The 13,766-nt window shown below is 38.2% G+C and overlaps 2 protein-coding genes across 4 annotated transcripts; one reads left to right on the forward strand and one right to left on the reverse strand.

Moving 5' to 3' along the window:
- LOC109710742 (fructose-bisphosphate aldolase 1, cytoplasmic) lies at nucleotides 3,811–7,057 on the forward strand. The gene is made up of 2 exons (XM_020233484.1): nucleotides 3,811–3,969; nucleotides 5,734–7,057. The coding sequence occupies exons 1-2, from the start codon at nucleotides 3,942–3,944 to the stop codon at nucleotides 6,780–6,782; spliced, it is 1,077 nt and encodes a 358-aa protein (XP_020089073.1). The 5' UTR covers nucleotides 3,811–3,941; the 3' UTR covers nucleotides 6,783–7,057.
- On the reverse strand, nucleotides 7,341–13,008 carry LOC109710718 (protein STICHEL-like 2). Of its 3 annotated transcripts, none has more exons than XM_020233473.1 (8): nucleotides 12,835–13,008; nucleotides 11,117–12,484; nucleotides 10,788–11,004; nucleotides 10,120–10,287; nucleotides 9,776–9,991; nucleotides 8,678–9,419; nucleotides 7,933–7,999; nucleotides 7,341–7,646 (listed from the first exon to the last, which is right to left on the reverse strand). In XM_020233473.1, the coding sequence occupies exons 2-8, from the start codon at nucleotides 12,473–12,475 to the stop codon at nucleotides 7,626–7,628; spliced, it is 2,790 nt and encodes a 929-aa protein (XP_020089062.1). In that variant the 5' UTR covers nucleotides 12,476–12,484; nucleotides 12,835–13,008; the 3' UTR covers nucleotides 7,341–7,625. The 3 variants fall into 3 exon arrangements, with proteins under 3 accessions (XP_020089062.1, XP_020089049.1, XP_020089056.1); XM_020233460.1 differs by having other exon boundaries at nucleotides 11,117–12,533; XM_020233467.1 differs by having other exon boundaries at nucleotides 11,117–12,606.

Genomic DNA, 13,766 nt, shown 5'->3' on the forward strand with positions numbered 1-13,766 from the left:
CTGCGATTTCTCTCCATTTTCTTCTCCACCTACTCCCCTCTCCTCCTGCACCCTCGCCGCCCCTCGATTTCGGCGACAGTAGGGTGAAAATCGAGATGGGGGTGGATGGAGAGGTGTAACGGCAACGAGGGTGAAGACGAGGCGGCGGATGACGGCGAAGGGGTATTTGTGGGCACGGACGGGGATGTGGGCGTGGACGAGGGCGAGGCAGTGGAGGAGGGCGAGGCGACGAGGCGGCGAAGCAACAGGGAAGGAGACAGAGGGGTATTTTTGGTATAAAAAAATATTTTATAATGGAGGCCTAACAGATCACTAACGGTAGGAGACAAAGTGCACATTTTTTATTTTACAAGGGGGTAAAGTGTAGGTTTTTAAATGACAGGAGAGGAAAGTGAAAAATCGCATTTTGATAGGGGGGTTTCCTGTAATTTAGCCCTATTTGTAAAGGCTATAAATATGAGCTTGATCTGCTTAACTTTAATCCTAGAGTGAGTGCTATTTTACTTACTCTAATATTTTGTATAATACTATTATTATTATTATATAGTATTATAATAGGTGATATTGGTAATGAGTCTGATGACATAATACTGTATAAAAATATTAGATGTTTCATCATTTGCCATTGTTTTATACACTGAAAATGAATTTGTTATCTGATATGGTCCAAGGCAAAACCAGACCAGCCCATAAAAATTATGGGCTGACAGTTTGGTCCTAGCCCAAGTTTAGGGACTGATTTGGGTGGTAGAACATGGGCCAGTGGGCTTTGTTGCACAGCCCAAGTCATATGTAAAGATGTGAAAAGGCCGGAGGGGTTTAGAGTTTAGGGTTTAGGGTTGAAAACCTCTCGCCCCGTCTCCTTGGCAAGTCGGGGTGGATTCATCCCTTTTCAGTTCTTTTTCTCAGCGAATCGGAGTGGATTTATATCGGATTGATTTTTATCTTATTTTTTAATCTTTATTTATTACTATTTCTATTGAGAGCGAACAATGCAGAAGTAGTTTTTAAATAATCTTTTAGCAGATTTAAATGGGTCAACAGAAGGAAGGGGGTCTTTCGGTTCCCACTCCATTTCTTTGATAGCTCGGGACGGATTTAGAATAAGTTTTTTGTAATTCTTATTTGTAACTCCAATTATTACCATGCTAGCGGCGGATCGAGGCAGAAGCTCCATCAATCGCATCGCGCTGCTTTAGGGTGTCATGACTATGTCTAAACAAAATAAATTAATTTGTTAGGTCTTGGCTTAATTTTTTTATAATTTAAAAAATTAATAGTTAATTTAATAGGTAAAGAAAGTCAAATTTGATATTTGAGGCGGCCAAATAGGTCATCACCTACACCAATCGTACATCTCCCTTCTTCATTCTCACATTATTTTAGTTAAAAAAAAAATCTTATTCAAAGTGAGATAAATGACTCACATCATTATTATTATATATTTATGAGGATTAATTAATTTAAATGGTTGCAATCACCAAAATGGGAAAAGCCATCTTGTGTGGCATGTGACATGCCACCTACATTTTCTTTTGGTCAATTTGCCTCCAATTGCAAATGATTAAAAAAATGCCTCATTTAACAAGACCCAAAGCTTTACCTGTAAAATAAATAAATAAATAAACAAAAGTGGCTTTCACTAGACTAGAAGTAATCTAAACATATATATAAAAATATTTGCTTCCATTATAAGATCCAATACAAGATTAAGAATATTGACATATTAATTGCAAGTCCATCTAATTCAAAATCATAGCCAGATAACATAATTAAATATTTGTAAATCTTATTTATTGTTGAATGTTTTTTTTTTTTTACTTAGGATAAGATGAATATTATCATATTTTTATTACTTTTGACTGTCGAACGAGCTCACGTAACGACAGTTACTTAATAAAAAAGTAAGAAACATCAAATTTTTCATATATATTATAATATATATTATATATATAATATAATATAGTTAATATTATAACATTATCTCGGTAAATTTGCATTAACAATGTATATTATTTTTGTATCAAGACAAATGTATTCTATTGTAATTCAAAACCAGAGGTTTAGTTAATATAAATTTACCACGATGATCTCAACGTTGTGATTCTGTATAAGAGGAATACATCTGAGCCCACCCACATATTCCAATTTAGCAACACAACAAATCAGCAAAAAAAAAAAAAAAAAAGAAGAAAAAAAAAAGAAAGATATCCCCAAAAAAAAATAAAAAAAAATCTTGCCAAAAACAAAGAAACAAATGTTCTTATTGCTAACACAAAGGCACCCAACAAGTTTCAAAAACTACCCGTCAAACACATCCTTCTAACGGTCTAAAACCACGTCTATCGGCTCTTAATTAGTATAGATATTAAACAAATATAGAGTGAAAAAACGTATGGAGACCACCCAACTCTTTTTTAATACGTTTTGATCCGCGACTTTCAACGTTTAATACTTTTTAATTTTATTTATTAAATAATATTCCTGATTAGGTACTTTAAATTAAGAGCGGTATCACGCCAGATCGCCGTTCGTTCAAGAGTCCGCTCTATTGCTGCGGTTTGAAATGATCGCGAAGTCACTGCTTTAAGTAAACGAGCATGAGCACCGGACCTAAATTTTCAGCTTGTTTAATAAACGAAGCAAGCACGAACATAGTCGTCAGCTGTGTGATTCGGTCATACGATAACCGCTCACGAATATATATATATTATATAGTATAGTATATATATATATATATATATATATTATATATAATAAATGTGCGTTGGGTTTTCGAAGCACCGGCAGCGTAAGATAACTCTCCGTCTTGACTATTATTTCGATACTGTGGGATCTTCAAATCCGAGCGATCAGCTCCGTTAGAACTTGAATCTACGAGTATTGAGTTAATCTAGAAAAATAATATTATTGCGATTTTCGTATATTTGCCAGTATGCGAATGGGCTCAAAATCATCGGCTGAAAATAAAAAATCTTCACAAAATAATGATGAATGACATTTAAAATTTTAGATCAAAGTTATTGATCTTGTTCTTATATGGTATAAATAATTTTCTATCACAAATTCACCGTGATTGATAATTTCAGGCGATAACTTCCGGCTCACACACGGTCCGTTAAAATTAATTCGAATTTTGAGCCCTTCGATCTACATAGGCCAAATGATATTGAAAAATACGCAAAATTTAATCTTTTCTTGGTACTGTTAAATACTCTAGATCAATTCTTAACGGAGCCCGGATCGTCGATTCCGAAGTCGAACACATCGAACAAAGTAGAAGCAGCGGAGGCTCCGTGCTTGACGAAAGCTATAAGCCAGCCCACTCATATATATATACAATATATATATTATTATATATATATTATTATTTATTATTTAAATTTTAGCTCAACCTAAATATAAAATTCAATTCAATTGTAAAATAATTGATTTATATGTAAAATTTTTAATTATTAGGCCAAAATATTACGGATAAGATCTTATAAATTTATATTCTATATAAATTTTTTCTAATCCTTTTAAATTTTTATTCATAAGCCCGCTCGTATTTGGCTCGTTTCATAAACGAGTTGAATATGAGCCGATCCTAGTTCGCTCGTGTTTTGCTCGTTGACACCCCTATTTAAATTAAGTAATGGAAGTTTTACTTGTTATAATAATGTGATTAAAAACTACAAAATTTGATAAATTTAACAATTTATTTGACAAAGATTACCTAACTCTAAAAACATAAAAGTTAGGGGTGTAAATAAAAAAAAAGATTACTTAGGGGTGTTTTAAGAATATCCTATTGTTGAGGGTCTCCAAACACTTTTGCCGTATAAAAAGTGGCCTCCCTCACCAATCCCTTCTCCGTGCGCCTCCTTTCTCTCTCCTTATCTCCTATCTCGCTTTTTCTCTCTCTAATTTTCTTCCTCTTCGGAGACCTCGAAGCAACGATGTCGGCCTACTGCGGAAAATACAGCGGTATAATCCACAGATCCTTTGATTTTTTTGTGAAATCGGGGCTTGGATGAGTAGATCTAGCGTTTTTTCCCCTTTTTTTTTATCAACTTTTTGTGATTTTTGGCCTCCAATCTTCGGTTTTTGATGAGTTTATGACTAAAGGCGACTGCTTTACCCTTTTTGTGTGGTTGATCTATTTTGTTTTCTTTTATTGATCTATTTTTGGGGGATTTTTGCCTGCGATTTCTGTTTTTTGATGAGTTTTTGCTTAAAGGTGTCTTCTTTACTCTTTTGGCGTTGTTGTTGTTGTTGTTGTTTTTAAATCGGGGTTGATGTTGGAGCGATCTATTTAAATAGTATGTTTCCCCTATTTTCCCCTCATTTTTTAGGGTTTTGTTTCATGGATATGTGGCTTTGTTCCATGAATCACGGTCGATTTAATGATCGGGTTGAAGGAAACAACCTATTTGTTTCTTCTTTAACTTGTAGATCGGGGTTGGGCGATTCGATGATGATAATTTGATAATTTTTCCAATGTTTTAAATTGATTTGAGGCCTTACAACAGTAGATTGGTTGGGCTCACACACAGAATTATTGTTTGAGGCTCTTGAAAGAGCAGATCTGGGATCTTATTGCTCTCTCTTTTTTCCCCTACTTATTTGTGATTTTTTTTTCATCTCGACTAAGTGCTTTTTATATTATCCTTTTGCTTTTGTTATTCAAATTGCGTTAGATTATAGATGAGATTGTCACCTAAATGATACATGAATATACTTCTTATAGACTAGTAGTTTCCTGTTGGGATGATGTAACATCTTTATTTATGCATATTTTTCTACATGTTGCCCTTTAATCCTCTCTGATAGTCTTTGTATGGATTCTAGTTTGAGTCCTTAGAGTGTGTCAGTTTTGCATGCACGCATTCCGAAGCACGGAGAGTAGTTGTGCTTCCGCTGCAAATCTGCATCATCAGGGCCTTTTAATTGATGATCCAAATCGTTAGAAATTATCTAGAGGTTTTAATGTTACTAGAAACTTTGGCAAGTTTGATGGTTGAAGAAAGGTGTGTTTTTTTTTCTGAGTTGGTTGAAAATTTTTGAGGCAATACCTTTAATCTGTAGGTCAAGATGAATAACTTTGATTGTTAAGTTGAGAATATCTCTAATGCTATGGGTGAATGATCTTTCGAGGCGGAAGCAGAAAGGCTTTGTTGCTTCTGAAGGTTGTATAGATTTTGCTGTTGCACATACACCACACAAGGTCAAGATTTTGCTGTTGTACACAAAGTCATTAGCATGCGATAATATGTTGTGAGATTAGAATTTTTGATTCCATATGTTTCACCGTATTTTTCATCGTGCTGCAGATGTTTTGGGCATGATATCTTTTGTCGTGTAGTTTTAGGAGTATCAGGCAATCAAGAAGTATCCACTTTTGCTTATGCTGCATAATTTAGTTGCTGAAATAGGGATCAGTGTCTCTGGCTTAGCTAGCTCACATATTTATAAGTGTCTTTTCTCGCAGACTCGGAACCGTTGTACCCGATACCTTATAATTGAAAAATATTGCCCTTGCAGTATAAATTTTCTGTTAGACAGTTATTTTTGGTACTGCTTTAACAGATCTTGTTTATCATGTGATGATTTTGGTTTGCAGCAACATATTTTGGTCTCTTCCTAGAAATAAGTTGTATTTTCAATATATGTGTTTTCAACTTCTTGCTCTATTAGGTTGTAACTTTCTGGTTATAATTATTTTGTTCTGAGTCTGATCTATCTCTCCAGATGAGCTCATCAAGAACGCCGCTTACATCGGCACCCCAGGCAAGGGGATTCTCGCAGCTGATGAGTCGACCGGCACAATTGGCAAGAGGCTGTCAAGCATCAACGTGGAGAACGTGGAGGAGAACCGCCGCGCCCTCCGTGAGCTCCTCTTCTGCACCCCTGGCGCCCTCCAGTACCTCAGCGGAGTGATCCTCTTCGAGGAGACCCTCTACCAGAAGACGAAGGATGGCAAGCCCTTCGTCGAAGTCCTCAAGGAGGGCGGTGTCCTCCCGGGCATCAAGGTCGACAAGGGAACCATTGACATTGCCGGCACCAATGGTGAGACCACCACACAGGGCCACGATGACCTTGGCAAGCGCTGCCAAAAGTACTACGAGGCTGGTGCCCGCTTTGCTAAGTGGCGTGCTGTCCTCAAGATCGGCCCTAATGAGCCATCCCAGTTGTCAATTGATCTCAACGCCCAGGGTTTGGCTCGGTACGCAATCATCTGCCAGGAGAACGGCCTGGTCCCAATCGTCGAGCCCGAGATCCTTGTCGATGGGCCCCACGACATTAAGCGATGTGCAGACGTGACAGAGCGTGTCCTGGCTGCTTGCTACAAGGCCCTGAATGAGCAGCATGTCCTTCTGGAAGGTTCTCTTCTGAAGCCCAACATGGTGACTCCAGGATCCGAGTCACCCAAAGTTGCCCCCGAGGTGATAGCCGAGTACACTGTACGGGCCCTCCAGCGAACGGTCCCGGCAGCTGTCCCTGCCATTGTGTTCCTCTCCGGAGGGCAGAGTGAGGAGCAGGCAACTCTGAACCTGAACGCGATGAATAAGCTGAAGGGCAAGAAGCCGTGGTCGCTGTCCTTCTCGTTCGGCCGTGCCCTGCAGCAGAGCACGCTCAAGGCGTGGGCTGGTAAGGTGGAGAATGTGGAGAAGGCGAGAGCGGCCTTCCTCACAAGGTGCAAGGCCAACTCGGAGGCGACGCTCGGGGTGTACAAGGGAGATGCAGCTGGCGGTGAGGGTGTCTCAGAGAGCCTCCATGTGAAGGGCTACACTTATTGATCTCGCGCAGAATTCATGGAAATGTCTGTGCTTTCGCAGAGAGTTCTTTTGATGCTTTAGGAGATGATTACAATAAGTTTGAGAGTGCTTTCAGTTTTCTGTGTCTGGATGTTTAATCATCCTTAATGACGCTTTTTATTTTTGATGATGTTTCATTTTGTAGTTTGACATTTGCGGTCTTATGTTATGGATGTGAAAACTTGCTAAACTACCTGCGTTTTCTTACTTTCTCTTGGTCACAGCAATAACACCGCACTTTCATTGTTTTATGCATATATATTTAGCACCTTTGCTTGGTGATAATTACATGTTTTTCTAGCTTTCTCTCCCAGGAGTTGTGATCTGATGTATTTGAAGTGTTTCAGCTCTCATTTAATATTTATATACTAACTGTTTCTTAAGGATTTTTGAAGGTCAAATCTTTATTGTGTGGTTCTGTAGGTATGTGCTTTTCAATACATACATTCTATGTTTCCTCAGGAAACTGAAAAGGAACATAACATTATACAATGCTGATGAGCTTACAAATTTCATTTCAGTTGATAGATTAATATGGCCTGTACAAATTTATCATTATATTTTGTGATCTATATAAGTTTATCATCAGTGTCAACTATGGTTTTGGACCAAGTAAATGGTCCATGATGAAGAGAACATTATACCATGACAAATCATTCTATTGCATCTATTATCAAGAGATCTTCAATATATTGCACAATTATATTTAGATTTCTACAGAGACTAAGACTATGGTCCTGCAACATCTGCACAGTAGTTCCCCATGGTAATATCACCCGACCGAGCAGTCATCTCTGATTGTGCAGTTAACTCCAATGGTGCTGCTCACTTTGCTTGCTTCCATATCTGTTCAGGACATTAGAACGTAAGATTTAAGTTACAGGTAAATGGTTTCGATTTATGAGATTTAAATACAACATCGCAATTCATATATGAAAAGACCAAAAAACCAGGATTTATGCTTGGGATATATATACCTATGCTTATAGAGAAGATCACTATAAATTAGTACAGCAAATGGTTTCAGAAACATAAATATAGAGGATAGGGAGGAAAAATGACAAACATTGCCCGCATACTTTTCTAGGACTTGTAAATGCAAATGCAAATTTTGTACGACGAAGAACATCACCTTTTCAGTAGACTTTCGGGATCTCCAACAACACAACTTTGAGCCAAATCTTGGGGTCTTGCTTTGTCTGCAAGGTCAGGAGTAATTAGATTTTCCAAAAAGATAATGTGGTTTATGTTATGTTTACAAAGGAGGACAGAAGAAAAAGCTGAATGATGTCAAATTGAATCCACATAACATGCCAAACAAATTGCCCATTATTTAGATATGAATACTTGGATCATTTTAAATAATGCCCCGTGATATGGTGGACACTGATGCTTCAGTTCTCTAAACAAGATAATTGCTCAACAGAAGCAGTTCGACATTGTTGGCAATCTCCTGCTTCACAACAGATGCATACTTGGGCTGAATGGGTGATAAGATTCCAACACCTTCTGTTTGTACACTACGAAGAGTGTTTGTGGAAAACTGTGTGTTAAATTAGTAGATTCTTTACATTAGCCCTTAAATTTGTGCCTCCAAGCGCATCATGTATACATCTTATCATGGTAAGGGCCCTCTTGCAGATACAGTATGTTGTCGCATGGTGATATCTCTTCTATAAAATGATAGACACATAAAAATTAAAAGTAGAAATCAAAGATGTTACTTACATCTATTAAAGATGCTAATGCATTTAGTTTTAGGTTTATGCTGACAAGGTGGATCTCAAAAGCTTACCAAACAATAGGCAACTTGATGTAGGATGACATCAAGAAAATATTTGAAAGTAGTGCATCATCGCAAAATTTCATCAACATACCTATTCACGCCATCATGACTGTAGGCAACTTGTGCCTGTGATTTTGAACAGATATGGCAGGGCTTTTTAATGCAGTGACATGCTCCAATTGACTGCTTTCTAGGAAAAGAAAATTTAACTTTGCAACGTGGCTGGATCTTTGGACATTTAGCGCAAGCAGCAGTATATGAGAAGAATCTCCTCTGATGCATAAGAAGATTCTGAAAGCAGCTAGGCTGATTTCCAGGTTCTTGAAGGCTGACTTCTTCATCCTCTTCTCTAGACTGGCTCACTGGGTGTCTTCTCTGATTTTGCCCTTCTGGTACGTTATCCTGTACTGATTTGTTACAAACAGTACCAGTACATGGAGTGTTCAATTCGACGTTCTCGACAGCGGCTGATTCTTTATCATGGAAAAATGGCACTGAGTTAACATCAAATTGATGCATAACAGTTGACGGGCACTCTTTGTGATACCTCGAACATACTCCTGCAACTTCCTCTTCTTTGTTAGATATTTTGAGGGCATCAACTTTGATGCCCGCATCTGATCTCTCTTGCTTTCTTCCAGAAGAGTCTGGCAAACGGAAGGATTGTTTCTTTGATTTGGTTGTCTTACTTTCAGATGTAGGTACAAGATTGATTCTGACATCTGCATTGCATCTAAGCACATCTTGAAGAGAACCCACGATTTGTTCCCGTAACTTCTCCGCCACGACTACATGTTCCGGACAGCAAAATTCTACCTCTGCAATAACCAGGCCTAGCAATTGCAAAAGGTGTTGCTTCTTTAGAAATTTAATCATTAATCGATGGTTAACAGGGTAAATAAATCTTAAGTGGACAAAGTTCACATAAGAAGTTATCATATCTAGCAATGTGGAAGTGGAAGCGCCCCATAAAACATTGATAATTCCAATATGGTTTATAGTATTTAGTGACTGTAAGAAAGGTTTTAGCACACTTGCACTTGAATACTCCATGGTTTTATGTAGCAAAACTAAACCGGTATCACATTAGATGTGTACTGAAACATAAAGAAAAGAGAAAAAGATTATAAATTAAGATTAATATGGTAAACCAACTTTAAGTTTTACAGGTCGGGGATAATAAATTTACCTTCATTAGCATAGATGGATGATAGTTTTCCATCTTTCAACAAGAAACTTTTGGTGGAACTAGATGGCCATTTTTCAATTGCTCTCCTCCATATCTGTTCCAGTGCTTCTACATTTTCACACTTCTTGTCTAAAAGGTTCACATTATCATGGCCACACACATGACATGAGTTTCCAAAGTTGCCCTCTGCGGATACAGTACTCACAAGACCATCATCTGTACAAAAGAGCTTACTTATTCTAAAATAAACAACATAGTCGCAACATTATCAAACTTTGTGTTCATATTTCTTGGCAGAATAAAATTGAGAAAAGTTGAACCACTAAGAGTAAAATATCCCATACCTGCACAAGAATCACATGAATCCCTTAAAGGAAATGATTCTTCAGTATTAAATTGTAGAAGAGCAGCTGTGAGCCAAGTAGACTTGTTCTTTGTAGTTTGCAATTGTTTTTCAGTCTCAGAAAGTATTTCTAATGCACGTGTCAGTCTGGGCATGCCAACTTTACCAACTGCATGATCAGTTGCATATTAATTCGCATAAGAAAAGATGGAGATGAATAGACTGTCAATCAAAGTTCCCATGAGAAATATGCACTTTAGTAAAAGTTAGAATACTTAAGAAAGGAAAGTATGCCGAACAGAGATTTAGGATCTAGTTAAGTTTCCAAACAATATTCGAAATAAGTTATAGGAACGAAAAACAATGACCTAGAGGATGTGTATGAAGGCAAAAGAGTGGATCAGTGGACCAACCTATAAATCAGGCAATCAGTTGACATATCTTCATAATTACCTGTGAACTGTCCCAGCTCGATGATATTCATTTATAAAAATAAGGTTGAGAAATAGCTTACATATGTTGCTTTACTTATACAGCAAACTTGTGTTGACCATATTTCTTGCATGTAATTAATGTTATAAGAACATGATAATTAAAGAAAGACAAAGTAAAGAGGCAGTGATGGAGGGGAGGAGTCAGTGTGTTGTTAAAATATCCAGGAGTACATACAATCATGTCTGCCCAAACATTCTCCAACTTCAGAGTCTCCATCGTGGAATCTTCTTGCCACAGTATCCATGATAAGATTTGCAAGCTGAGAAAGTAGCTGCACCGGATCAATCTTTGAGCTCATAAGCTCTCTAGCCTTTTTAACTGTAGCAGCAGCATCTGAAGAAAATGCCGAATCAAGCAGATCAAGCAACTCATCATCTGATACATCTCCTATCTGCGCCAAAAAAAAAAAGGAATATTGAATGACCACCAGTCCTTTCTTTCCTTCTCAGTTCATGAAGCAAGTATTTCCAAATTAGAAGATATAGGTAGATGCAACAGCTTACAAGCTCAAATGCAATAGATTTTGTAATTCTTTGGCCAAGCAAGCTCAGCTGATCAAGCATTACTTCCGCATCTTGAAGAGAACCATTGGCCTTGTTAGCGAGAAGGTCCAATGCATCCTCTTCAAAGGCCAGTCCTTCTTCTTTGCAAATCTTCCTCAATCTGCTGACTATGTCAGCTTCTGAAATCTTAAGAAAATTGTACCTTTGGCACCATGTTACGCAACTACTTGGCAATTTCTCCACTTCAGAGGTGACCATGACAAACACAGTATGTTGCGGAAACTTCTCTAGATTGCTACAAATAGAGAACCATGTTTCCCTCTCCAGAAACTGGCATTCCTCGATAATGAAAACCTTGAAGCGCGACGGAACGGGATCAAGAGAAGCACTCATGAAGATTGTAACACTTGCCCTGTGATTCATGTTTGTAGCATCGAGTTCCTTAACATCCCTACTCCTTCCAAACAATATAAGTGCGCACTCCTCGCAGAACCCACATGGCCTGCGTTCCTCAGAAGATAGGCAATTCAGAGCAGCTGCGAATATTTTCGCGGCTGATGTCTTACCCGTGCCGCGAGGACCATGAAAAAGATAAAGCGGAGCAACTTTTCTACTGGAAATGGCGCTCGACAGGGACTGAGCTACAACATTCTGTCCAACCAGCTGAGCGAAAGATCTAGGTCGGTATTTTTGACTCAGGCTCCTCGGATTATCTAAATGCTGAGCAATTTCTCCGAAAGGGTGTTCTCGTCTTTCGTCCAGCGGAAGTAACGTATCCGTGCGTCTCGATGCTCTTGACAACGAGCAAAACGCCGCATGCACCTTACAATTGGAAGAAAAAGTATTTGCGTCATCAACACAGCCTTCACCCCCAGATGCAGAAATTTCCGCGTGACTTGGATGAACATCTTCTCTCATAGCAGATTGTTTCCTCATTTTGCCATCTCCGCTCCTGTTAAGCATCAACGAGCTGACCTGCTCGACCAGTCTATAATTTGATTCATCATGGAAGTCAAATCCATTGCCAAAATGCCGTGCAGAATGGAATCCGCAGTTTCCTTTCGGGCGCGCATCGGAGCCTGTGATCTTCGCGAAGCCTGTGATCTTCGCGTCGCCGAGAACCTCTCTCCTCCTTTCCAAAAGATCACTCTGACTATAGCTGAAAGTGCGCCGATTACAAGTATTCGACTCCGGAATTCTGTCGGCGCGAGAACTGGCTCCGGATTTCGCCGTGTCAACCAATGCAGCATATTTGTCGAGCGAGTTCGTCTCGGGGTCCCGCAGCGACCTCGACCTCATGAGAGCCACCAGAGTTCGTGAAATGGGGATGTCTACAGAATGTCTCCTAGCCTCATACATTTTGAATGGCTGAAATTATAGCCTTTAACTTAGTGCATAATTTGCATCTTCATTCATTCTGCAGATTCAGAAGTTCATAAAGTAGTTCGAAAAACCACCGGTATTTCAGCATCTATCATTTGAAGAACAAACTGCAAGAACTTGCACAAAACCACTTTTACTAATAATGAGAACTTGCAAAAGAAAATAGTATCAGAGCAGGTGGTCCAAACATGAGAATCTAAGCTTTTTTTTTTTTTTTTTTTAATATATGTATCTGATGACTTATTAAGCTTTTGAAAAAATCGATTGTTTTTAACACATTGGCGAAGAATAAAATCAAAAAAAAAAAAAGGAAAATAACCAGAGAAGTAGCTCACCAGGAAGAGAGAGAATGCAGGTTCAGGAATCAGGAGTTAGGAATTTCGCTTCTCCACCAACACCCCCAAAAGAACACAAAAACACAAATGCATGCTCATCACGATTACCCATTACAGGGGGGAGTAAAAAGGAGGGGGGCCAGTGGCAGAAGAGTAAATAAAGTGGAAGCAGAGGGGCGAGAGTGTGGGCTTCGGAGGAAGCGTGTGGCAGTGGCCCTTCGGTTACGGACGACGGAGCGCGCGGCTTGCTGTTAAATGCGAAGCCCGGCGCGGGACGTGACAGAGAGAAGAGCGGGCCCCACCTCCTCGGGAAGCGTGACGAGCAGGGGGTATTTTCGTAATTTTGAGGTGAAAGGAAAGGAAGTATTGCGTGCAATTGGTGTCCGTACACATCATGCACCGCGCTCAATAGGGTTGCGTGGAGATTGCGCTACGCACCACAAAAAAATACGAAAAATATCATATTTATTTTCATACGTTATACTATATTTTGCATATCACGATGAATCGATTACAATATAATTTTACGATTCTAGAAAAATAAAAAAATATATTCCTATATGTTTTTATCCTTTCTCCATTTTATTTAATAGGAGTATATGGATATGTTAAATATGATTTATAGTATTTAAAAGTAGTTTTCAATATATAAAATTTTTAGATAAAATATGTATGGTATTGTCTTTAGAATTAAGTATTTTTGGTCAAAAAAATTAGAAATTTTATCAAATATATCAATGATTATATAAAAATTATTAACTGTACTCACTTTGTAGAAAATCAAATTAGAAATAAAACTGGCAAATTTGATTCAATTTGAATTGGTCTATTTCACTCTCTATATTTTAACCAAAATAAAAAATTGATTTATTAAATATAATTTACAGCATCTCAAAAGCCAATAAAAAAACCTTTTATTCATTTCACGCAAT

The sequence above is a fragment of the Ananas comosus genome, linkage group 1, assembly GCF_001540865.1.
Source record: "Ananas comosus cultivar F153 linkage group 1, ASM154086v1, whole genome shotgun sequence".
Lineage (NCBI taxonomy): Eukaryota > Viridiplantae > Streptophyta > Magnoliopsida > Poales > Bromeliaceae > Ananas > Ananas comosus.

Bases quoted from the DNA above. Each gene is read 5' to 3' on its own strand.
- LOC109710742 (XM_020233484.1), top strand. From the start codon at position 3,942: ATGTCGGCCTACTGCGGAAAATACAGCG. The intron at 3,970-5,733 runs GTATAATCCACA...CTATCTCTCCAG, and splicing joins CTACTGCGGAAAATACAGCG to ATGAGCTCATCAAGAACGCC.
- LOC109710718 (XM_020233473.1), bottom strand. From the start codon at position 12,475: ATGTATGAGGCTAGGAGACATTCTGTAGACATCCCCATTTCACGAACT. The intron at 10,288-10,787 runs GTATGTACTCCT...CTGATCATGCAG, and splicing joins ATGTTTGGGCAGACATGATT to TTGGTAAAGTTGGCATGCCC. The intron at 8,000-8,677 runs GTATGTTGATGA...CTGACCTTGCAG, and splicing joins AGTCATGATGGCGTGAATAG to ACAAAGCAAGACCCCAAGAT.